Source organism: Halichoerus grypus, chromosome 5 (genome assembly GCF_964656455.1).
Source record: "Halichoerus grypus chromosome 5, mHalGry1.hap1.1, whole genome shotgun sequence".
Classification (NCBI taxonomy): domain Eukaryota; kingdom Metazoa; phylum Chordata; class Mammalia; order Carnivora; family Phocidae; genus Halichoerus; species Halichoerus grypus.
The window spans coordinates 109,876,335-109,902,829 of record NC_135716.1 but is presented as its reverse complement, the minus strand read 5'-3'; the positions used below and the strand labels follow the sequence as shown (position 1 = coordinate 109,902,829).

General features: G+C 37.8%; 1 protein-coding gene across 1 annotated transcript in view; it reads left to right on the top strand.

The window, feature by feature from the left end:
• Positions 1 to 24,752, top strand: part of ABCD3 (ATP binding cassette subfamily D member 3) — an 80,034-nt gene extending 55,282 nt beyond the window's left edge. Inside the window, exons 17-23 of the mRNA XM_036122698.2 lie at positions 11,034 to 11,111; positions 11,218 to 11,283; positions 11,386 to 11,475; positions 11,948 to 12,067; positions 17,092 to 17,196; positions 21,129 to 21,185; positions 23,158 to 24,752. Of these exons, the coding sequence (XP_035978591.1) occupies positions 11,034 to 11,111; positions 11,218 to 11,283; positions 11,386 to 11,475; positions 11,948 to 12,067; positions 17,092 to 17,196; positions 21,129 to 21,185; positions 23,158 to 23,235 (594 nt within the window). The 3' untranslated portion in view covers positions 23,236 to 24,752. The remainder of the gene's footprint in view (positions 1 to 11,033; positions 11,112 to 11,217; positions 11,284 to 11,385; positions 11,476 to 11,947; positions 12,068 to 17,091; positions 17,197 to 21,128; positions 21,186 to 23,157) is intronic.
• The last annotated feature ends 1,743 nt before the right edge of the window (positions 24,753 to 26,495 follow it).

Below are 26,495 nucleotides of genomic sequence, written 5' to 3'. Positions count from 1 at the left end.
CAAGCCTTCAATTTTGTTATTCTTAGTAATGTATATTTTTTAAGTACATGTCCACTTTCTTTTTAAGGCACTATAAAAATAAAAAATGTTAGTTAAGCAAAGTACTTTGAACTTATTTGACAATGAGTATTATATATTGCCATATTTATCTTCAAGCCAGGAAATACAAGAATACGTAGAGAAAATGTAAATATAGTTGGTAAATACTGAGTGACTCCAAGTATTCCAGAAGTGTTGTCTCATTTAACTCTAGGTACTCTAGTTAGTTTGGTGTGCAACCTTGGCACAGTAGGTAGCCACCCCACCAGACGATTTCAAGATAAAGCAGAGCTCAGAACCCCATCTGTGTTAGATTTTCAGTAGCTCCCTTATTGCCATTACCCCAGGGGAAAAAGGGCCTGGGATTTCTCTTGGCCTCTTGGCCCTTTCTCCCACTTTCCCTCACTCTGTCTTTATGCAGAAATAGGTTCCACTAGCAATACAGATGTATACATAGATTAAGCATAGTGAGAAGGGGTTCTTCGGGATCTGTATGTACACATACATGGAAGAGATAGAGGAGGAAAAAAGATGGCGGAGGAGGAGGGGACCCTGTTTCAACTGGTCCCCTGAATTGAGCTGGATATCTACCAGACCATTCTGAACACCCACGAAATCAGGCTGAGATGTAAGAAGATATATCTGGATCTCTACAAACAGAATATCTCCGGCGGTTGGTCTCGAGGTATGAAGCAGGGAGCAGTGATTCTGCGGGCAGATATCAGAAGATAAACAGAAGGGGCAGGGAGCCCCTGTGAACTTACACCACGAAGGCGAAAGTCTCCTGCTTTGGGGACCGGGCACAGACTCACAGATGGACTGGTAGCGGCAGGGAAAGGACTTTAGGGCAGCTCCCCAGACTGAAACCTGGAGCTATGGGTTTGTGCGTGTGAACTGGGGGTGGCTGGTGGTTTTAGAAGCACGAAGGGCAGAGACGTGCCCGGCCCTGGGAGTGGCAGCTGGGAGCGCTGCTGAGGGGTGCACAACCCACGAGGCTGCGGTTTATAGCAGCACAGACAGAAATGGAGATAGTGTGGCCTGGAGAGCTCACTGAAGAACAGACTGCGATCTCTGTGTTCTGACACAGAGATTTGGATGCAGTCACTTCTGCTCTGACTCTTGGAAGAGATGCAGAAAGCTGCCAGAGAACAGAAGCCCCCCAAAACAGTTTTCACTGAGCACCCCCCCAGGGGGCAGGGGGCAGGCAAACCCTGCCCAAACAGGGTTGCCTGAGTAACAGCATGGCAGGCCCCTCCCCCAGAAGACAGGCTGGAAGAACAAGAGGCCGACAACCCTAAGGTCCCTATAAAACAGGTGCATCTTGCTTGGGTTGTGGTCAATACTTTGGACTCTACATTCCCTCAACCACCCCTCAACAGAATGACTAAGAGGAGGAACCCCCAACAAAAGAAAGACTCAAGAGACTGTGGCTCCTGCCACAGAACTAATGGATATGGATATAACCAAGATGTTAGAAATAAACTTCAGAGTAACAATTATGAAGGTGGTATCTAGGCTTGAGAAAAATATTAACAACAATATAGAATATCTGAGGGCAGAAATGAGTTCTAATCAGGCCAAACTTAAAAATGCTATGAATGAAATGCAGTCTAAACTGGATACTTTGACTGCCAGGGTAAATGAGGCATAAGAACGAATTAATGAGCTAGAGGAAAAGATGATAGAAAAGAAGGAAACTGAGGCAGCATGGGAAGAACAAATGAAAACCCAAGGGATCAAACTGAGAGAGATTAGTGACTCAATGAAGTGTTCTGATATCAGAATTATTGGGATTCCTGAGGGGGTGGAGGGAGAGAGAGGTCTAGAAGTTATATTTGAGTAAATCGTAGCTGAGAACTTCCCTAATCTGGGGAAGGAAACAAGCTTTCATGTCCAAGAGGCAGAGAGGACCCCTCCCAAGATCAATGAGAACAGACCGACACCATGACACATAATAGTACAATTCGCAAATCTTAGATCCAAAGAAACAATCTTGAAAGCAGCAAGGGGGAAGAGATTTCTTACGTACGGAGGGAGGAACATCAGAATAACATCAGACCTGTCCACAGAGACCTGGCAAGCCAGAAAGGGATGGCAAGACATATTTTGGGTACTAAATGAGAAGAACATGCAGCCAAGGATACTTTATCCAGCAAGGCTGTCATTCAGAATGGATGGAGAGACAAGGAACTTCCAAGACTAGCAGAAACTGAAAGAATATGTGACTACCAAGCCGGCCCTGCAAGAAATATTAAGGGGGGTTCTATAAAAGGAGAAAGACCCCAAGAGTGATATAAAACAGAAATTTACAAGGACAATCTATAAAAACAAGGTCTTCACAGGCAACATGATGACAATAAATTCATATCTTTACATAATCACTGTCAACGTGAATGGCCTAAATGCTCCCATGAACCGGCACAGGGTGCAGATTGGATAAAAAGACATGACCCATCCCTATGCTGGCTACAAGGGACTCATTTTGAACCTAAAGATACATCCAGACTGAAAGTGAAGGGATGGAGAACCATTTTTCATGCCAACGGACCTCAAAAGAAAGGGGGGTAGCAATTCTCATATCAGACAAATTAGATTTTAAGCTAAAGACTGTAGTTAGAGATACAGAAGGACACTATATTATTCGTAAAGGGTCTATCCAATAAGAGGATCTAATAATTGTAAATATCTATGCCCCCAACATGGGAGCAGCCAACTACATAAGCCAACTGTTAACCAAAATAAAGAGACATATTGATAATAATACGTTAATAGTAGGAGACCTCAACACTCCACTCTCAGCAATAGACAGATCATCTAAGCAGAAAAATAAACAAAGAAACAAGAGCTTTGAATGACACACTGGACCAGATGGACCTCTACACCCTAAAACAACAGAATACTCATTCTTCTTGAACGCACATGGAACTTTCTCCAGAATAGACCACATACTGGGTCACAAATCAAGTCTCAACTGATACCAAAAGATTGAGATTATTCCCTGTATATTCTCAGACCACATGCTTTGAAAGAAAAAATTTGGAAGAAATTCAAACACTTGGAAGCTAAAGACCATCCTGCTTAAGAATGTTTGGGTCAACCAGGAAATCAAAGAAGAACTTAAACAAATGAGAACGAAAACACATTGGTCCAAAACCTATGGGATACTGCAAAGGCGGTCCTAAGGGGGAAATACATAGCCATCCAAGCCTCACTCAAAAAAATAGAAAAATCACAAATACACAAACTAACTTTACACCTTAAAGAACTGGAGAAAGAACAATAAGTAAAGCCTAAGCCACACATTAGAAGAGAAATAATTACGATTAGAGCAGAGATCAATGAATTAGAAACCAGAAGTACAGTAGAGCAGATCAACGAAACTAGAAGCTGGTTCTTTGAAAGAATTAATAAGATCGATAAACCACTGGCCAGACTTACCCAAAAGAAAAGAGAAAGGACCCAAATTAATAAAATTATGAATGAAAGGGGAGAGATCACGACTAACACCAAGGAAATAGAAACAATTATTGGAAATTATTATCAACAATTATATGCCAATAAATTAAGCAACCTGGAAGAAATGGATGCCTTCCTGGAAAGCTGTAAACTCCGAAGACTGAAACAGGAAGAAATAGACAACCTGAATAGACCAATAACCAGTAATGAGATTGAAGCAGTGATCAAAAACCTCCCCAAAAACAAGAGTCCAGGGCCTGATGGATTCCCTGGGGAATTCTACCAAACATTCAAAGAAGAAATAATACCTATTCTCCTGAAGCTGTTTCAAAAAAATAGAAGGAAAACTTCCAAACTCATTCTATGAGGCCAGCATTATCTTGATCCCAAAGCCAGGGAAAGACCCTATCAAAAAGAATTATAGACCAATATCCCTGATGAATATGGGTGCCAAAATTCTCAACAAGATTCTAGCTAATAGGATCACCAACAGTACATTAAAAGGATTATCCATCACGACCAGGTGGGATTTATCCCTGGGATGCAAGGGTGGTTCAACATTCACAAATCAATCAATGTGATAGAACACATTAATAAGAAGAGACAAGAACCATATGGCTCTCTCAATTGATGCAGAAAAAGTATTTGACAAAATACAGCATCCTTTCCTGATTAAAACTCTTCAGAGTGCAGGGATAGAGGGAACATTCCTTAATTTCATAAAAACCATCTATGAAAAGCCCACAGCAAATATCATTCTCAATGGGGAAAAGCGGAGAACCTTTCCCTTAAGATCGGGAACACAACCAGGATGCCCACTCTTCGCTGCTACCGTTCAACATAGTGCTGTCATCTGCAATCAGACAACAAAAAGAAATAAAAGATATTCAAATTGGCAAAGAAGAAGTCAAACTCTCTTTCTCTTTCGCAGGTGACATGGTACTTTATATGGAAAACCCAAAAGAATCCACCCCCAAATTACTAGAACTCATACAGCAATTCAGTAATGTGGCAGGATATAAAATCAATGCACAGAAATCAGTTGCTTTCCTATACGCTAACAATGTAACTGTAGAAAGAGAAATTAGGGAATTGATTCCATTTATGATAGCACCGAAAACCATAAGATACCTTGGAATAAACCTAACCAAAGAAGTAAAGGATCTCTACCCTAGAAATTACAGAACACTTATGAAAGAAATTGAAGAAGACATAAAAAGATGGAAAAACATTCCAGGCTCATGGATTGGAAGAATAAACATTGTTAAAATGTCTATGCTGCCCAGAGCAATCTATACTTTAAACACCATCCCGATCAAAATACCAATGGCATTTTTCAAAGTGCTGGAACAAACAGTCCTAAAATTTGTATGGAACCAGAAAAGACCCTGAATCGCCAAGGAAATGTTGAAAAAGAAAAACAAAGCTGGGGGCATCACATTGCCAGATTTCAAGCTATATTGCAAAGCTGTACTAAGACAGCATGGTACTGGCACAAAAACAGATCAATGGAACAGAATAGAGAGCCCAGATATGGACCCTCAACTCTATGGTCAACTAATCTTCGACAAAGCAGGGAAAAATATGCAATGGAAAAAAGACAGTCTCTTCAATAAACGGTGCTAGGAAAATTGGACAGCTATATACAGAAGAATGCAACGCGACCATTTTCTTACACCATACACAAAGATAAACTCAAAATGGATGAAAGACCTCAATGTGAGACAGGAATCCATCAAAATCCTAAAGGAGAGCATAGGCAGTAACCTCTTCGACATCGGCCACAGCAACTTCTTTCAAGACACGTCTCCAAAGGCAAGGGAAACAAAAAAAAGGAAAATGAACTTTTGGGACTTCATCAAGATCAAAAGCTTCTGCACAGCAAAGGAAACAGTCAACAAAACAAAGAGGCAACCCATGGAATGGGAGAAGATATTTGCAAATGACACTACAGACAAAGGGCTGGTATCCAAGATCTATAAAGAACTTCTCAAAATCAACACCCAAAAAACAAATGGTCAAGTCAAATGGGCAGAAGATATGAACAGACACTTCTCCAAAGAAGACATACGAATGGGTAACAGACACATGAAAAAATGTTCATCATCATTAGCCATCGGGGAAATTCAAATCAAAACCACATTGAGATACCACCTTACACCAGTTAGAATGGCAAAAATTAACAAGGCAAGAAACAACAAATGTTGGAGAGGTTGTGGAGAAAGGGGAACCCTCTTACACTGTTGGTGGGAATGCAAGTTGGTACAGCCACTTTGGAAAACAGTGTGGAGGTTCCTCAAAAAGTTAAAAATAGAGCTACCCTAACCCAGCAATTGCACTACTGGGTATTTACCCCAAAGATACAGATGTAGTGAAAGAAGGGCCACATGCACCCCAATGTTCACAGCAGCAATGTCCGCAATAGCCAAACTGTGGAAAGAGCTGAGATGCCCTTCAACAGATTAATGGATAAAGAAGATGTGGTCCATATACACAATGGAATATTACTCAGCCATCAGAAAGGATGAATACCTGCCATTTGCATCAACATGGATGGAACTGGAGGAGATTATGCTAAGTGAAATAAGGCAAGCAGAGAAAGAAAGTCAATTATCATATGGTTTCACTTATTCGTGGAACATAAGGAATAGCATGGAGGACATTAATAGAAGGAAGGGAAATATGAAGGGGGGAAATCAGAGGGGAAGACAAACCATGAGAGACTATGGACTCCAGGGAAACAAACTGAGGGTTTCAGAGAGGGGTGTGGGGGGAGGGGTTAGCCCGGTGATGGGTATTAAGGAAGACTGCATGGAGCACTGGTTGTTATACACAAACAATGAATCATGGAACGCTACATCAAAAACTAATGATGTACTGTATGGTGACTAACATTACATAATAATTTTTAAAAAACCATAGAAGAGGTAAGATGATTATCATCTGTGATATTACTTTGTCACATGGTTACCACACTGAAGTGTCCAGAAGCTCTTCCTTTTAAAGCCCTTATGTTTGGATTTAATATACTTCTAGCCATCAGTCCCTATAACTTTACTTTTATAGTCTCAAACCCTTCACTTTCTTGCTCTTAGTTTGGTTTCAATAGGAAAGTCCTATTTGAGTCCCTAGTTATGCCCCTGCTTGTTCAAGTTTTTTTACTTTGTGACCATGTTCTATACCACCTGTTGCTATCCTGTTGATTCTTATTTTGTCTTCTCTTCCAATGGAAGCTGTTTCTTTGGGTCTTCTGTAATGAATTCCTCTTCTCTCTCACTCTGACTTAAGGTATTTTAAGTTAGACTTGGCCTTTTCCCATTTATTCTGTCTTTCCATCATTTTTCTTAGTATAGCCTTTATTTAACACACATCCTTCAGTTCTTTGTAACCTTCTACCCATTTAGCTTATTTGAAAATAAGGATTTCTTTCACCTAGACGGAGGCATAATAAAACAGACTTGGCCACCAAAAAATAAATGTTTAATGCTTTATGATTATTTTTTTGTCTTTTGTTTTACATAATAACAAAATAATATAAGCTTCTTCAGAATAGGACATTTTATACCTCATTCTTTTATAAACTCCCCCAGAACAGACATTTATTTATCTAGATGTAGACTGAGGAGACCCTAAAAGATTAATGACTTGTAGGTTATAACGTGGGTGTTAAAATAGTACTTTGTAAGTTATTTAAAATTTTTACCCTTTTAGTAAGGCATGTTTCTGATATTTGAAGATGCCTATGAATCTTCATAAGCAGCATACTTTTGTATAATCTCTCTTTTACTTAAATCATATTTATGTGTAGAACTGTTTTTGATGACATTATTAAGGTAAATTCTAAAGTTGGATTTATCAGAAAGTCTTATATGGGGGGGCGTATTTTAATTGGTAAAAATATAGTGGTACATCCTATGTGGAATTTAAGAAAACAGATGAGCATTAGGGGAAAGGGGAAAAAAAAAAAAGAGGGAAGCAAACTGTAAAACAGACTCTTAACTATAGAGAACAAACTGAGGGTTGCTGGAGGGGAGGTGAGTCGGGGATGGGCTAAATGGGTGATGTGTGTTAAGGAGGGCACTTGTGATGAGCGCTGGGTGCCATATGTAAGTGATGATGGATTCTACTCCTGAAACTAATATTAAACTATATGTTAACTAAATTTTAAATAAAACTTGAAACATTAAAAGAAAAAATAGCCGTATAAAGCAACTGTTGTCACATTAAACCAGTCCAGGAACCTCAGTGATACAGTGTTATTAAGAACTTAATTTTCAGCGAAAGTTACCCTTATCTTTTAGTCTTAATTTAACCTGGGGGGGAAATAAAAACATTTTGAAAAATCTTTACTATGGAAAAACTATTGCTGGCTTGTCATGGCTGATGTCATATTGGAAATTTGTCCAACATTGCCAAAAGCCATGGGGGTAAAGTTAATGCTGAATCTAAGATGTTTGAGCATAAAAGAGAATGCCTTTAGATATCTTTTAAGTCTAGTTATTATGTTTACAGATCATTATATATTTGGTTTTTGGGTTTCCTGGCATATTGCAACAAATAGTATAGAGAAATACTGGCTACTGATGAAAATCACAATGAACAGTTAGGAATAGAAGACAGTATATATGGCTGACATTCCTCAAAGCATAGTAGTAGGGGACCGTTTAATTAACAGCCCTGAACTTTAGGAGCTCCTAAGGATATCACTATTATAGTAAAGTAAAATTATTATATATAATCAGAAGTATTCACTATACTCCATTTCACAGGAAAAGATAGTAAGTAGGTAATTGCTTAGGAAGAAGTCTGTCAGGAATATTCACTATCTTCAATTTCACAGGAAATTGAATTATTAGGAATATTCACGATGTTCAATTTCATAGGAAAAGGTAATAGGTAATTGCTTAGGAAGTTCATCAAAAAGATTCTTTAAAATAATTTCTCAGAAAAAGGGACAGTTCATTTTTCTGGAAAAATCATTCCATATAGTTTATTCTCTTTTTTTTTTTTTTAAAGATTTTTTATTTATTTTTTTTTTTTAAAGATTTTTTATTTTATTTATTTATTTGAGAGAGTGAGAGAGAGAGAGAGCACAAGATGGGGCAGTGGGAGAGGGAGAAGCAGACTCCCTGCTGAGCAGGGAGCCCGATGCGGGACTCGATCCCGGGACTCCAGGATCATGACCTGAGCCGAAGGCAGTCGCTTAACCAACTGAGCCACCCAGGCGCCCCATATAGTTTATTCTCTAACAGACATGCATACGATGTGGTATTTTATTACAGATCAGTTATGTGGTAGGCTAGTAATTCTCAACCTTTTTTAGAAGCTCATTCTTTTTTTAAAAAAATAAGATTTATTTGAGAATGAGAGAGACAGGGAGACAGAAAGAGAGTTGGGGTAGGGGCAGTGGGAGAGGGAGAAAGAGAATCCTAAGGCGGATTCCCCAGTGAGTGTGAAGCCCAACAGTAGGCTGGATGTCTTGACCCTGAGATCATGACCTGAGCTGAAGAGTCAGCCACCCAACTGACCTAGCCACCCAGGTGCCCAGAAACTCATTCTTTTTTTATTGTGGTAAAATATATATAACATAAAATTTACCCCTTTCAGCCATTAAAATTTTTTTATTGACAAAATGTACATAACATAAAATGTACTCTTAACCATTCTTATGTAAATAGTTCAGTGGCACTAACTTCATTTACAGTGTTGTGCAGCCGTCACCACTAACCATCCCCAGGACTCTTTCATCATAAGAGATAGAAACTCTATACCCATTAAATAATAACTCCTCATTCCCCCTCCCCCCACCCCTCCTCCCAGCCCCTGGTAACTACTATTCTCCTTTATGGATATGACTGTTCTAGGAACTTCATAGAAGTGGAGTCCTACAAGAGTTATCCTTTTGTGTCTAGCTTATGTCCTTAGCTTGATGATGTCTTCAGGGTTCATCCGTGTTGTAGCAGGTGTCAGAATTTCATTCATTTTCAAGGCTGCATACTCTTCCACTGTATGGATAGACCACATTTTGTTCATCCGTTCATCCTCTTCAGTTGTTTCCACCTTTGGCTATTAGGAATAATGCTGATGGCGGCTCCGTGTTTCATCAAAGTCAAAGGTAGTCCTTGCAGTGGCTCCCAGTGCCCTGTTGAATTTGCCTGCACTGCCCTCCCCCAGTCTCTTACCTCTCTGTGTTTTTTTCCTACTACTCTTTCCTCCCTGTCTGTTTTTCTCAGCCTCTTTTCTGTTTTTTTTTGACCAGGATAGGTACATTCCTGTCTCAGTGCCTTTGAACCAGCTTTTTGTGGGTGGGGTTGGGCTGGAGCAGTCTTCCTCCAGATAAACTCCTAATTCACTCCATTCAGAGTTGCCCAGTTACCATTTTCAGTGAGACCTGGCCTGACCACCTTAAAAATGTAACCTCTCCTACCCACTCCCAAATTTCCTTCCCTTGATAGATTTTTTTCTCCATAGCATTTATTTTCTAATATGCTATTTAATTTACTCATTTATTGTGTGTATTCTTTATGATATGTCTCTCCTACTAGAATGTGAAGTGGTAAGGGCAGGTTTTGTTTTTTTTTTTTTTTTTTGTATTTGTTAGTGTAGCCCCATACCTAGAGTAGAGCCTGACACTGAGCATTCAATAAATATTCACTGAATTAAATAATAGGAATGTAGGGCCTCAACAGTTAAAATTTGTCAATGGCAGGTTCCACAACCAGAGTAACTCACATCTCTGTTGTCTTCTTTCCTGCTGTGATACACTGCTGTGTGATGTTGTGAGCTGGAATTGTAACCCAGGTTTCTGATTCTTCACAGGGTTGATTAAATACTTACATGAGACTGTAAGCTCAGAACTTAACCACTCTCGATCACATTTTCTCATTTAACTTTACATCCCTGCAGAGCGATTTGGTGGCACTTGTAAATATTTATAATATATATATACTTCTAAGAACCTGATCATAGAAACATGTCTCACCAATACATAAATTTGCTCACTGGTTCTGGTTCATTGCAGTATTATCTAAAAGAGCAAAGCAAAATACAAATGACATAAATATTTAACAAAAAGGAAGTTTTTAAATAAATTATGGTGCATTCTTAGAATGGTATACACTGTAGGTATTAAAAAAATAGGATGGGAGGAATCTGAATATACTGACTTGGAATAATATTTGTGATATATTGTTAAATAGTAACATGTAGAACATATATCGTATGATTCCATTTTTTTTTTAAAAAAAGACCATATACACACATACTTGTTTTCAAGAATCCTCAAAATTTGTAAGCTGTAGTTCTGTATTCTGATTAAGTTGATTTCACTCAGTGATTATTAAATGAAAAAAAGTGTGTAAAATTTGAAAGTAAACAAAAGTGAAAGGTCTCTTCAACCATACCCTCTACTTCTTCTACCTGTTACCACATTTACAGACAAAATAGAAAGCTTATCATTAGCAAAGAATGATTTGACTCTAAGGAAATGTTCACTGAGTATATATTCACTATTAATTCACAGACTGGTTTTCTTTCAGGTTCGATCTGGGGCCAATGTTTTAATTTGTGGTCCAAATGGCTGTGGGAAGAGTTCACTTTTCCGTGTTCTTGGTGAAGTAAGTACAAATTGGCCTCAAGATTTTGCAGTCCTGTTTTGCCATACAATCTACCACATTGTGAAATTTACAACTGCTCCTCTCCCCACTCCTTTTCCTTTTACAGTTATGGCCTCTTTTTGGAGGATGTCTAACTAAACCTGAGAGAGGGAAGTTATTTTATGTTCCTCAGGTAAGACCTTGTTTGAGTTATTTTGTAATCTTTGATGTAAAGATCTTTTAATTTATTTTTTAAAAAAGTCACTTATAATGATTTTTGCTCTGTCACTATCAGAGACCTTATATGACTCTTGGAACACTTCGAGACCAAGTGATATATCCAGATGGAAGAGAAGATCAGAAAAGGAAGGGGATATCTGATCTAGTAAGGAAACGTTTATGTCCTAGACCTACTGGAAATACTCCATTTCAGATTCTTTATCTTAATCAGATTAGTTAAGTATTTTAACTGCCAGGTAGTTTATCCTACCCTGTAAAACCTTCTAAAACCTTGTCATTAATTATAATTTTCCAAATTGAGGTAAGATGTTAACTAGTCTGCTTAAATATGGCTTAGTGAGTATTTAACCTTGTCTCTTTACCCTGTTTTTTTTTTTCCTCATTGCCCTCATCCTATAATTATGTACAGTAGCGTTATTCTCTTTAAGCTACTAGATATGTTCTGTCAGAGTTAGTATAAATAGGAAGTGAGGGTTCAGGGCTATCTTTGTGTCACACTCTTTTGTGAAGTGATATTGGCAATAGAATTACAGTGATTCTAGTTTAAAAAATAAAGCAAGATAGAGAATGTTGGCTTACGTTAAGTTTGATTTCATCTTTAATCATTGTGCTGAAAGGTACTAAAGGAATATTTAGATAATGTCCAGTTGGGTCATATCCTTGAACGTGAAGGAGGCTGGGACAGTGTTCAGGATTGGATGGATGTCCTCAGTGGTGGAGAGAAGCAAAGAATGGCGGTATGTATACTCTGAACACATTGCACGACAGTGTAACTGGTTGCATAAGGTCACTCTTAGAGTCCAGTATTTTGATTAATCAAGGTACATAATTTTAATCTTTTTATTTAGCAGTTGTTATAGTACAGGGTAGTTTAAATGATAATAAAAGTGCTTCAAAATATATAACTTGCATGTGCATTTAGAATTCTGAAAAATTCCTAAGTTTTCCAGTTATATACTACTAATCCATTGGGGATTAATTAAAGAAACTTTCTAGCATATTGATCCTGGGTTATATGGTAGTCCAAGATGTCTTAATATCTTTTCCCTACTGACCCCTCACTGAAGCTGTTCTCTCTGAAGTATCTGAAGGTGTTAGAGATGATCTACTCTGTTCCCACTTTTTTTTTCTGCTCCTGCCCTCCCCTCTGTTGTTATATCTATCCTGGTTTCAGGGCTCAGTGTCTACTACCCAGAATTATTTAGAATTTTTACACTTTCCTAATAGAGGCATTTGCAAGGAGCTGTTTTAATTTTATGATTGTCTAAACTTATTCCTGATCAAACATGACTACAAAACACTGCATATTAAGAGTGATACCTTGAATACTCTGTTAAGAGAGTTAACTTTTAAAGAGTCATTTTCTAACTATGCATACCATAGTTTGAGCATCTGCAATTTTTTTTTCCCAGAGTGTTAACCTTGTAGAAATTAGAGAAAACTGTAGCCAAAGAAAAACAGCAAAAGAAATGGCTTATTGCTGAATTGTTTACTCATTATCTTTAAATTATATTCTCCCTTTTTTGTTGCCTCTTATTCCCTGACAGTGCATGTTATTTTTCCCAAAACATACCCATTCTGCATGAACTTAATATCAACCTGATACTGTGATTTTTCTGGCTAGTGCTATAACATGAGATTAATCTGTAGAGGAATGAATCATAAACAAAAGAAAAGAGATGTCAGCCATACTCAAAATGGAAATTGGGTGGTAGGAGTGAGAATATGAAGTGATTGAGGTTTCTGGAATTAATTGGAAGATGACTATAGAAATAACTGCAAGTCAAGAGAACAAATTTACGTTCCTGTTACTATGACTTCAAAGAAAATGGAAGGATAGGTCAAGATTCACAAATGCACACAGTGTAAATCCAGAGAAAGAAAAATAAATGTGTTTAACTAAGGAATCCTGTGGGGGGGTTATAAAGGTACAGAGGGGATAGTTTTTATTTGAAGATAAGAAATTCAAGGCCTAGAGGAATGAAATGGTATCTTGGGGAGAGGGAAGGAGTGGAGGGAAGAGCCCTGTGAAACCAGATGAACCATGATAGAGTTGGTTGGGAAATGGGGAAACTCGCCCATGGCACTATTGCACGACCAAGCTGTTGGCAGTTGTGTTCTGGATAGACCAATATTTGGAGAATTGGTTGTGAAATTTAAAAGAGAGCATATTCTTTTGCTACCTTCAAAAGGTTTGTGGGGAGGCGGGGAAAGCTAATAAAACAGATGTCGAGGTTGGTGAAATTGGGCAAAGTTTTTGTATGGTCATTTTACCGCTCTTACAGTTTTTGGGTAGGCTTGAAAGTTTGCAAAGTAAAAAATTGAGGTAAGTGAGGACATAATTTTTATAAATTATAAAAGTTAATAATTTATAAATTATAAAAATTAGCATTTTTTAGGAAGAACAGACTTGAAAGGTCTAACCACCCAAAACAGTGAATATAAGAGTGGAGGTTGGTTGGTGTAAACAGAACTTTTGGGTAGGGAAAGTCAGATTTGAATGGGAGGGAATGGAATAATACTACTGAATAAAAGGGAGGTCTGGTGAACACATTTCTAAAATTCCTTGAGAAAAGTCAGTAAATGTAGGGAAATAAGATTATTATTCCATAATTTTGGTGAAAAAACTTAATCATGGTATAATTTCCACAGAGTTCACTACTAGCTGGGAATCTACTCTTGTAAGGCACTGAGATAGGTGCCTGCCCTTAATAATCTAGTTAGGAGATCTAAATATTCTCAACTAACTGTAACACAAGGCAGTCTTCAGTTAGAGCTATCAAAGTACACTGGGATAATGATGAGGGAAGGATTGGTTTTGAATGGCAGACTCTATGTAATTGTCCCAACAGCCCTGAGAATTAAGGTACAAAGGAAAGACTTGTAGGGCTTAAGTAGCCTCCTAATGCCACGTGGCTACTGAGTAGCAGAATGGAGATTCAAGTGCAGGCGGGTCTGACATGAGACTTGTTGCTCCTGACCAGTACATTATATAGCCTCTGATGCGCAGGTGGACTGTATCCAGTTCTCTTCCCTCAGTGCCCCTCAGAGTCTCAAGTAATATTTTCCTTACCTCCTTTGCACTCCTTTGGGCCCAGCCATTACCAGCCAGGGTTGCTCTACCCAGTATCATAACTTGCAGTATCTTATTTCTCTGACTGATAGTTCTCTTTCCCACTCCACTATGCTTGTTCTTCCTATAGCAGTGGGGCTTTTTTTAAAATTATGAATTATGAAAAAGTATGTATGATAGAAAAGTTGGAATATTTATAAAAGTATAAAGGGCCAAAACCCCCTTACTAGAGGTACCTCTGTCGTAAAATTGTGTTTTTTAAAACCAATTTTTTAATTAATTATTTTTCTTTTACCTAATTGGCAACTGTCTCCCTTCTTCAGACTCACTGATATCTTGAATATTGACCCTTCCCTTTTCTTATGATTGATCAGTCCCCTTCTGACTCTGCTTCCTTTCCTGTCCAGTACAGACTTAATAATCCAGGACCTGGCACATAGGAGGTACTCAGGAGGTATTTCTTAAAGGAATGAACAAATGATCCTTTCCCCTTAACTTCCTTTCCCACTTTTTGTTTCCTCATATTACCTCAGCTTCAGCCCAAGAACAGTTCTTTGCGTTGGCATTTCTGTACATAGGCTTCTGAGCGCAGCTGAAAGATCAGAATGATGTGGTTTGGTGCCACACACTTGCATGGTTTTCAATCTTACAGGGGCTCACAGTGTTCTTTGGTGATCATTTTACTTACTTTTGCCCCTCTCTCTCATTTTTCATGATAATCATTTAAAAACTACCAGTCTCAGGCTTTCTACCCCATTTCCTACTCCCAGCAGAACAACTCACCTCCTGCTTGAAGAAAAAAGAGAAGCTGTTACCATGTCAGTCACTGACAGCTCATTTTTATTGAGCACTTGATAGGTGGTAGGCTAAGCCCTTTACGTTGAATTCTTCTAAGTCCTTTGAGGCAGGAACTGTTGCGTGCCCCCTTGTACAGAGGAAATTGAACTATAGCACAGTGAAGTAGGCTGCCAAGCAAAGATAGCTAGTAAAGCTTACCTCGGCGGGGGTGGGGGTGGGGGGGTGGGGGGGGTGCTTGTCAGGCTCAGGTGGTAGTACCACTGCAGTGTTAAGTACTATTCACTTTACAGTCCCTCTCATATTGTGGTATCAAGTACTAACAGCATAGTGGGAGGGAGACACATGAGACGATTGCCATGTAATATGCCAAGTGTGATGATGAAGGTATGCAGAGTTCCATGGGAACACAGGGGGAGGGGCATTTGTGGAATGCCTTCAGATAATCGTCCTCTTAGTTAAGTTCACGCTGAACTGTTCTGACCTCTCTCCTTCTGTCTGTGGAGGATATGTCATCCATCCTCTTGAGAAAGGCTAAATGTCTCCATGTTTCTGGACCCTCTCTCCTCTGACTTTATCATATTCTTTCCTTCATTTATGCATGTGTGCAGATACACATACTCTATATTTAATCTCTTCTGGTCCTTTCAGAAAGACATAAAAAATATGAGGGTGGGAGTTTGAAAGGGAGGAGAAGAAGGGAGGACTTGTGGCCTTCTAGCTTGAGCAACTGTTTGATAGTGTTATTTTCTGAAATGTTTAAGGTGCAGTGGGGTGGATGGATGGATTTTAAGGGGAAAATTCGATAACTGAGTAGAAATATCAAATAGGAATTTTTATTTAGCAGTCTAGAAATTTGAAGAGAAGGATGTGCAAGAGATATGTATTGAGAGTTCACAAATGTAAATAATATTTGGAATCATGAGATTCAATCAGATCACTCAGGGAGAGACAATATAGGATAAAGAGGAATTGGCCCTGAGGAACCCCAACATTAATAGTCAAGAGAAGAAGAAAATGCTGGAAAAAAAAAACTGAGGAAGCAGTCTAAGAAGTGAGAAGAAATGTTAAGACTGTGGTTTCACTGTCACTTTCTCAAGAAGGAGGAAGTGGTCATCTGAATTGCATGTAGCAGAAAAGATAAATTGGGTAAGGATAGAAAAGTGTCCATTGGTCTTGGCACATGGCGATCATTGCTAGGTGTAGATGACCAATTGGAATATCAGTTAGACAAAGGATCAGAGTAAATAATTCCCAGAAAATAAAATACATATGGAAAATAAATGAGAAAATGTTCAGCATTCTTGCTAGTTGAAGAAATGGAAGCTATAATAATCTTGGTGTTAATTTTTACTTATAAAACTAGCAGAGCCTTTAAAAAATGAGCACATCCAGTATTAACCTCAGGGATATAAAACAGGTGCACTCAAAAATTATTGGTGGAAATATTAATTGGCAGCTTAATATTAATTGACATTACTTAAGCAACAGAATGTTTAGAAATAAACACATTTTTGCACTTAAGCCATCTGGAGTTTGAATTCTAAGATTTGGTTAAAATATGTACCCTCTAATCTTGTTTAGAGAACTTTCTCTAATAGTTTAAAACTCAACTTCATTTCATATCAGTCTTAAATGTTTTGGATTAACTCTTAACAGTCAATTTCCCGTGTGTTACATTTTCCCCTTTGTTCAGGAAGATAGTAAAAACAGGTCGGTTTTTTTTTGTTTTTTTTTTAATTGTTTCTGTTTTGGGGAAGTAGGTTTTTTGAGTTAAAATAATTTTCATACTTGGTTTTACAAGACTCAGTGCATATTTAATTTAAGGTAAATCTGTTTTAGCTTATCAATTTCTGCATGTGGTTATACAAAATATTTCTTTTTATGCTTTAGATGGCAAGATTATTTTATCATAAACCCCAGTTTGCCATTTTGGATGAATGCACAAGTGCAGTTAGTGTGGATGTGGAAGGCTACATTTATAGTCATTGTCGAAAGGTAAGCATTTCAGGTTCTCAGTTTGAGGGTCCCTGTCATTCTTCTTGGTTTACTCTGTGTCCAACCAAATATCTATCCAAAGAGAAGATTTCAAGTTATTAAGTAACAAAATTACTATCAAAGGATGTTCTATCTGCTTTAATAAAGATTTCAAATGATAATAGATATGAGTTAAAAAAAAGAATTGTAAATGAATTCTGCGTATAATTCTCTTTAGCTGTATCTTAGATTTGAAACAAATACTATTTTTAAATTTACTTCCCTTTTACCTCATTCCCTATACTCAGAGTTAATAAACTGATATTTTCTTAATGTGTTCGGATTAAGAATGAAACCTAAATATCATTTGTTTTTTTTAATTAGGAAAACTTGATAGTAGTCATTTGGTAGTTTCAGTTTTTTTTTTTTTCCCTCTGGCCTGGGCAACATTTTACCCGTTTCCTTTGGTAGCCTTTTCTGAAGCTATGCTTATTGATACCATTCTTTAACTAGTTAGTAGTTCTGTGGTGATTGTCACACCATCTATACTCTTGTTGGATTTTGAGAATAAGAGCAGTATATCCTAACTGTTTTACAGTGTTATGTAAGTAGAGGAAGTGCAAGAGTCTTTCAACAAGTTGTAAGTGTTATTTGGGGGTTTACAGTAAATATAAAAAGGTCATGTTGCATATTTACAGTATGAATTCATACTATTCAAAGTGTGGTCATTGATCAGCATCTTCTGGGAGCTTGTTAGAATGTAGACTCTCTGGCCCTACCAAATTAGAGTCCACATTTTAACCAAATTCCCAGAAGATTCAAATGCACATTAAAGTTTGAGAAGCATAGGTATAATGACGGAAGAATAAATTTGCTACATTAATCTTTGTAGGAAGATTTTTCTGTACTGATTTTCTTTCTTTAATGGTTTGTTTTCTATTTTTGAATCAGTTTTGGTCATTTATAATCTTTTTATGTATCTGTTCATATGAACTTTCAGATTTATAGGTATTGGAGGTGTGGTCTCTATTTGATAAGTGATTTAGAGGCTCTTTGCTGGTAATTTTGACCGTGTGATGTCCCCTTATATTTAGTTATAGGCTATATGTCCCCACATAAGATGCAATTTTCCTATAAAGTATAGATTCCATTTAAAAGAAGAAAATTCTTATGGGTCCCCAGTTGATAGTTAAAATTATATTACTGTAATAGGAGTTGAATATGTATAAGCATGAAATGAGATATGAACTCCTTGAACTTAGAGCTCAATTACAGCCATAAAACAAATATAAATTTACAAATTAAGTATAGACAAAACAGTTTCAAGTTGGTAACATTAAAGAGACCTCTGATACTGTTTTGCTGAAACTAAGCCACCAGTTTGGGATTTAATTATGGAAAGATATAGTCTGAGGTCCAGATCTTATATTTTGAATTTTGCTTATGTATCTTACTTACGTAATTCTATCAGAAAGAATGCTTTCATTAAGTTGAGATCTGATCCAGTTACTGTAGAATCATAAAAAATAATATCTGAAGTGACCTTTCAAAAATAAAATAAGTGTTGTACCATTGAAATGTTTTACTCTGATAACTTATTTTGTCATGCAGTTTGTAACCAATTTGAGAATCTTTCCCCATGGCATCCAGAGTTATGGCACATTAAAAGTTTTAAGTGCTATCTCTTTATTTATTTATTTGTTTGTTTGAGAGAGAGAGAGAGAGTGGGGGACGGAGGAGCAGAGGGAGAGAAAGAATCTTAAGCAGGCTCCACACCAGCACAGAGCCTGACGTGGGGCTCCAACTCATAACCCTGAGGTCATAACTTGAGCGGAAATCAAGGGTCGGACACTTTACTGACTGAGCTACCCAGGCACCCCAAGTGCTATCACTTTAAATAATCACTTGGTACCAGCAGAAGTACAAACACAGACTTGGGCACTTAAATCTCATGGTAGAAATGATCCAGATTATACTTAGGCTAATTTTTAAAAAATTACCAAAATGAAAATAAAATTAGAACTCATGATGGAATTATCTGGATACTCTGGCATTTATCTCTGTCAGCCTTGAGAGATCCATTTTAAGAAACCTCGATGTAGAGCAGGGTTTCTCAGTCTCATCTCTGTTGACATTTTGGGTTGGATAATCCTTAGTTGTGAGGAGCTGTCCTTTGCTTTTCTGGGATTTTTTTTTTTTTTTATTACGTTATGTTAGTCAACATACATTACATCATTAGTTTTTGATGTAGCGTTCCATGATTCATTGTTTGCGTATAACACCCAGTGCTCCATGCAGTACGTGCCCTCCTTAACACCCATCACTGGGCTAACCCATCCCCCCAGCCCCCTCCCCTCTAGAACCCTCAGTTTGTTTCTCAGAGTCCATAGTCTCTCATGGTTCGTCTCCCCCTCCGATTTCCCTGCCTTCATTTTTTCCCTTCCTGCTATTTTCTTTTTTTTTTTTTTTTGAACATATAATGTATTATTGTTTCAGAGGTACAGGTCTGTGATTCATCAGTCTTACACAATTCACATCGCTCACCATAGCACATACCCTCCCCAATGCCTGTCACCCAGCCACCCCATGCCTCCCACCCCCCATTGCTCCAGCAATGTCCACAATAGCCAAACTATGGGAAGATGTGGCTTTATAGGATATTTGACAGCATCTCTGACCTCTATTCATTAGATGCTAGTAGCACTCTCACTTGTGACAATCAAAAATGTCTCCAGACATTGCCAAGTGTCCCCTAAGGGATAAAACTCCTCCCCTCCCCCCCAGGTGAGAACCACTGATCCAGAGCATCTGCAGTTATATTGATTAGTGGGGTTTTAAAAAAATATTTATTAGAAATCTCTAAATCTTTATTTACAGTTTAAAAACCAGTAAGGTTTTGGGGCACCTGGGTGGCTGAGTTGGTTAGGCGTCTGCCTTCAGCTCAGGTCATGATCCTGGAGTCTCAGGATTGAGCCCCACGTTGGGCTCCCCGCTCAGTGGGGAGTCTGCTTTTCCCTCTGCCCCTCCTCCTTCTCATGCTATCTCTCGCTCAAATATAATAAATAAAATCTTAAAAAAAAAAAAACCAATAAGGTTTCAAAACCCAAAAGATTTTTCATTATTTTGTAGCATGCTTAATGGGGTAGCCAAACCTTGCCTAAACTAAGATATTTAAACTCTTAACTTGTCTCAGTGTCAGTGTTCTTATATGTTGCCACAGAAACATTAATATATTTTCTGCCCCAGAATGCTGATGATAACACTGCTTTTCCAAAATCTGAATTCCCAGACACATTCCAAAACAGGGGTTCCAGTAAAGGATTATGACCCTTTATTTGAAAAACAGATTGACCGTAGACAGTATTATATTGATTTAATTTTCCTGATTTTGACCTCTTGCTATTTTTACTATTCTTGTACTCTTTTCATATAGTTTTCACAATAAAATAGAAACTGTGTCAGGATGTATACTTTCTGCCCCAAACAAAATAGTACATTTAATGCTAGTACCTGTTAGTTTTTTTTTTCTTAAAGAATTTATTGATACTGGGGCCCCTGGGTGGCTCAGTCGTTAAGCGTCTATCTTCGGCTCAGGTCATGATCTCAGGGTCCTGGGATCGAGCCCCGCATCAGGCTCCCTGCTCAGCGGGAAGCCTGCTTCTCCCACTCCCCCTGCTTGTGTTCCCTCTTGCTGTGTCTCTCTCTGTCAAATAAATAAAATCTTAAAAAAAAAAAAAGAATTTATTGATACTTGTGTGTTTTTATTATGTGGTTGATGGTCTGTACTTCGCATTACCTTGAACATTGGCATCAGTTGTAATTTTTTCCCTTTTACATTGATTTTTAATTATAGCTTCTGAAGACAGTCATTTTAATAGCTTGAAATATATAGATGAGTTTGATTTGTGATTCTGTGTTATTGATATAAACCTAAATCATTTTCTTTGTATTAGGTCGGCATCACCCTCTTCACTGTGTCACATAGAAAGTCTCTTTGGAAACACCATGAGGTTTGTATTATATTGAATGGTATAGTGGAATTTTATCTTATTTAAATATGTGAATTCAGGTGATTATGGTTTTAGATCTTGGTGTATGTTCTCTTATAAACATATACCTTGAAGGACAAAAGGTGATTCTAGATTTTCCTTAAATATTATTGTAGTTGTCAGTTTTGAAAGCTGTAATACATATTAAGCCCTAGTTGATTTGAGAGATATTAGAGAGCCAGTTAGTGGTTCTCCGTTTTTATAAATGACTATTGTATAATAACTAAAATTTACACAACCTTATCACAGCTATGGCTAAGTAAAGTTTTTCTCACCACCCAGTATTGACAGAAGGGGAAGAGTCTTAGGAAGGATTAGATGGCAGAAAGTTTAAAGACATTTTTAGTGAGATCATGGCTGTAAGGGGAAACTGAATTATGTCAGCTGTGTTTATCATTGCACTGTAATAGAATAGAATCATTAAGTAGTCACTGTAATTGATGTAGAGATTACAGTGGGGTTTGCACTGGTACAGATCCCTTATGTATCCTGGTGTTTTAGCAGTGCCGTTCATTCTCAGTGTGGCAGTTCTTTTCAGCTCTTCCTGTAAAATGATCAGCCCCCCCAAACTAAACCTTGTTAATTCTTCCCTCCCCTCCCCTTCCTTTCCCCTCTTTCTCTCTTTCCTTCCTTCTCTTCCTTCCTTACTTTTTTCCTTCCTAAATGATAAAGACATTTTAGGTAAAAGGAAGGGTTTGAGAAAAATTAAATGGTATGGGGTATCTTGTTCCATAAAATACATACCTGATGGAGCAACTTTTTCGCCAAGTACTGGGCTAAATGTCCTTGGGGGACACAGAGTACTGTCATTACCCTCAAGAACCTTATGGTTAAGATGAGAGTGTACAAATGATAAAATGAAGAGCATGGGATTTGAAGTCAGAAAACCTGGGTTCAAGCACCACTGTTTCTGGCATCAGTTGCTTCCTTCATATAATAAAGTTACTGATCCTTGCCTTCCTGTCTCCTAGATTACCGTGAGCATTGAAGAGGTAGCCTGTATGAAAGTATTTAGTAAAAATAATGGAATTCTATATAGCTGTGTGACTTTTAAAGATACTTTTTATTATCTTATGATATATTACAATTTGTCCATTTTTCAGAATGAAATGAGAAGTTGAATAACTAATAATCAAAGCAGTTTTAAAAGTATCCAAGCCTTTGTGTTTTCTCAGGAGCTCGTAAACGTCACAGCCACAGGGCTGTGGGAGTGCTTGGATTTGACCTCCCCTCTTCTTCTGGTCAGGGAGACAAGCACAGAATGTCAAGCAGTGATTATGTGAAGGAGGGATGACACAGACCGCAATGTCAGAGGCCAGAATAGCTAAGAAATAATAAGATAGAAGATGGAAAAACATGTCTTTTCCGTAAATAAAAAGCTGCTAAATAAAACAAGCCTTTGTAACTGCTGTCCTAAGTGTCTTCATAGGATGGGATATACAGGCATTTATACATAGAGCTCTTTTCCTCCTCTGCTAAGACCAGGAACAAATCAAAAGCCTTAAGTTAGAGGTTCCGAACTGATCCAGGAGCCCAGATAAAGGAAGTATTCAAGACTGCGCTATTGAATATGCTTACGCTTAGCACGGTTCAGCCTGCGGTACGTCAGGTCCTTGGTTGCAGAGTTACAGAAGCATTCTGATTTGTAGGGTGCTTAAACATTTGATTCCTTCAAAATAATGCGGAATTTTGGTATTTTAGTTCTCATAAAGGAAAGTACTTTGTCCACTCCAAGCAGAATTATGTTGTTGCTATATTAAAAAGAGTGGATTTCTTCATTTAGTCTTACCTTTCTGGGTATAAAACTTCCTGAAGGTATTAGTGGCTTAAAATAATTTCCAATCATTTTCTTGTATAATAAGCTCTACATAAAATCCTGACAAAAAGGAAATTCTCTTAGTCACTGATTTCCCCCCCCGCTTCTTTCCTGTAGTACTACCTGCATATGGATGGCAGAGGCAATTATGAATTCAAACAGATAACAGAAGATACGGTTGAGTTTGGCTCTTAGAATCCGGAGAGCTGTACTGCTTCAATGAAATCATTACAGAACACACTTAGAAGTATACAGTACATTGTAAAATAAAGTTGAGCTTGTTTTTTTTTTAAACAGAACAACAAATTAATTAGATATGAAATAATTGAGAACAGGTTGTTAAACCGTTTATTATATAGGATCTTGCTAATTGTGTATATGTTGGTTTAATTATTAATATGTACTAAGAATGTCCTTATTCTTGTGGTTAAAAACCTGCCTAAATTAAATTGGGCTTAAATCAGTGTAACCTGATTCATCCTGGGATGTAAACCATTTGAAGTCAGCTAATTTGACTTTTATGGCTCTATCTTTTCCTTCAATGAAGAACCCTATTTAAAACTGGGGTCATCATTTATCCTGTTCTAACAAGATAGTCTTGAGTTTCATTTTCTTGTGCTCCATGATAGTGGAAAACAAATCATAGTATATTATCAAAATGTACACCACCAATGCGTCATAGCATTTATTACACAGTGGCAGAGTTCAGTAGCTGCCACTGTTAGACTCATTCCTTGTATAGATCTTGGGGTACGTTTGACTCTGGAAAGCCATTTGAATTTTCTTTGGCTAAATAATAAATGTGCCCCTCTCAGTCTGCAGTATTGAGTTGTTTTGAGGGTTCTTTATGGGTATATAACAGAAGTTTATGTGCAGTCTTGCTTACAAGGGGGCGGTTACTATGCTTCACACCTAATCTTCCCAATGTTTGGGATATTTAAACATAAAGTCCTTATATGTCAAGCTCAAGGTCTTTAATAAGAGTTTTGGATTTTTTAAAAGAATTGAATGGATCTGTGTACGTTAGAAGCCCATTCATTAGAAGTATGGTGGTTACATGGTGTTAAACTCCAAATGAGCCATAGGAATGCACTACATGAAGTCATGCACTGAGTATGCAATGTCATCACTGTCTTTGACTGTGATTTTATGTTTAAAAAAATATGTTATAATTACGCACATGGGTGAATTATGTTTCCTAGGCACTGGTTTATCTCTGTGAATCTTGAATAACTTTTTTATATTTGGGTTATTATGTTGAACTATCCTAAGATAAATTGATTTCACCTCACCAAACCACCATTAATGACTTACATGTATTATTTGCACAGGGAAAACTGAAACTGAATTTTATCAATAAGCTAGATATGAAATCAGTTTTATCAGACTAGGGTTCAGAAATGGGCATTTTATACTCTTGTTTCTGTATACCTGATTTTTGGGTTTTTTTGCAGAATTAACTATAAGAATCACCGGCTACCAAAGTAAAACTTGATGTACTGATTCCATAATACGTAACGTTCAGTTTTTACCACTCTCTTTGGCAAACTTGTCTACTTACTTATTTTTTGTTCAGATTAAAAAGAATCAGATATCCTGTACAACCTTTGCTTGTTCTTTTTATTCTGGTATGTAAAAACTGGGTAGTTCATACATAGTTCATACAGTCTTGACTTGAAAAACACAAAAATAAATTGATATTCAGACATTCCTTTTAGCACAGTGTCTCTTTTATAAAAAGTTATGTCAAATGTGATTTTTAACAGAATAATTTTCTCTTTTAGAAAAGTCACATAGATTTGGAGGGGGAGATGAACCATGAGAGACTATGGCCTCTGAGAAACAAACTGAGGGTTCTAGAGGGGAGGGGGGAGGATTGGTTAGCCCGGTGATGGGTATTAAGGAGGGCACGTTCTGCATGGAGCACTGGGTGTTATACGCAAACAATGAATCGTGGAACACTACATCAAAAACTAATGATGTAATGTATGGTGATCAACATAACATAATTAAAAAAAAAAGAAAAGTCACATAAAACCTTCAGTATACCAGGGCACCTGGCTGACTCAGTTGGTGGAGCACGTGACCCTTGATCTTAGGGTCACGAGTTCGAGCCCCACATTGGGTATAGAGATTACTAAAAAAAAGTTAAACCCCACAAACTTCAATGTACCTCACAAATGCTACCAAATAGCCAGGAGACCTTAAAAGATAACTATCAGTCCTGGGAAAGAGTTTCAGTTATGGGGGCAGTTGGAGATTTTCGGATTTCTAGATTATCCTGAACCTACTAATTCCTTCCATAATGGATTCTTATCATCAAAAAACCATTTGGGGTTCTTTTTTTCTTTGTTTTTTTCTTCCTTTTAAAATTTAACAAACATTAAAGTGCTTCACTGTTTGAGGCATAGAGGAATATCCTTTTCCTGGAGAATCACCATATATACTAACATAATGATGGTTCTACAAAGACCTACAATGAAGAAATCCATCATTTCTAAAACACAATTGGCCATGAAACATCTTTTTCCTCACAGTTCCTCTTAGCATCTTCTAGGTTGCACTGGGAAATGGCAGCTTAATCTGAAAAATAAGCTAGAGAATAAACTTCATCCATGGGCAACATACTGCATCCCAAGCGTACCACTCTGTGTTCTAATACCAAGCTTCTATTTTTCCTACAACAGAAAATAGGGGTGTAAACAGCTATGGATGTTTGCTGTGCATCAATAGAATAAAATGTATCGGGGCGCCTGGGTGGCTCAGTCGTTAAGTGTCTGCCTTCGACTCAGGTCATGATCCCAGGGTCCTGGGATCGAGCCCCACATCGGGCTCCCTGCTTGGCAAGGAGCCTGCTTCTCCCTCTCCCTCTGCTGCTCCCCCTGCTTGTGTTCTCTCTCTCGCTGTCAAATAAATAAATAAAATCTTAAAAAAAAAAAAAGAATAAAATGTATCTAGGGCTTGCCTCTGCAGGGGAGGCAGAATTTTACCTCTACCCTATTTGGGTTTTTGGCTGGGCCTGAGAATTAAATTGACATAAGATGGGTAAACAGGAAAAAAACATACAAGTTTATTTAATCAAGTTTTAGGTGATACGGAAGCCCTCATAAGGAGATGGCCCAAAGAAGTGGCAAAACCTGAAGGGTTTTTATACCAGGTTGAACAAAGAGAGGCAATCGTGGAGAAGTAAATAAACTATGTCAAACGAAGCCAAACGAAGATAAGAAATAAGTAAGGTTTGTGTAGAATTCTCTCAGTCTCGACATCCCGTCCTTGATGATGAGAATGGTACTTTCCTTCTGGTTTAGGGAGGACATCTTCCGTATGTATTAGCTTGTTTTCAGGAAGAAAAGGGGGAGAGTCAGAGTGCCCTTCCTGCACCTGTGTTTTTAAGTGTTTATAGCTCAAAAACAGTCAACGCCAAAGTGGCATATTCTGGGGTTGCGTATTTTGCC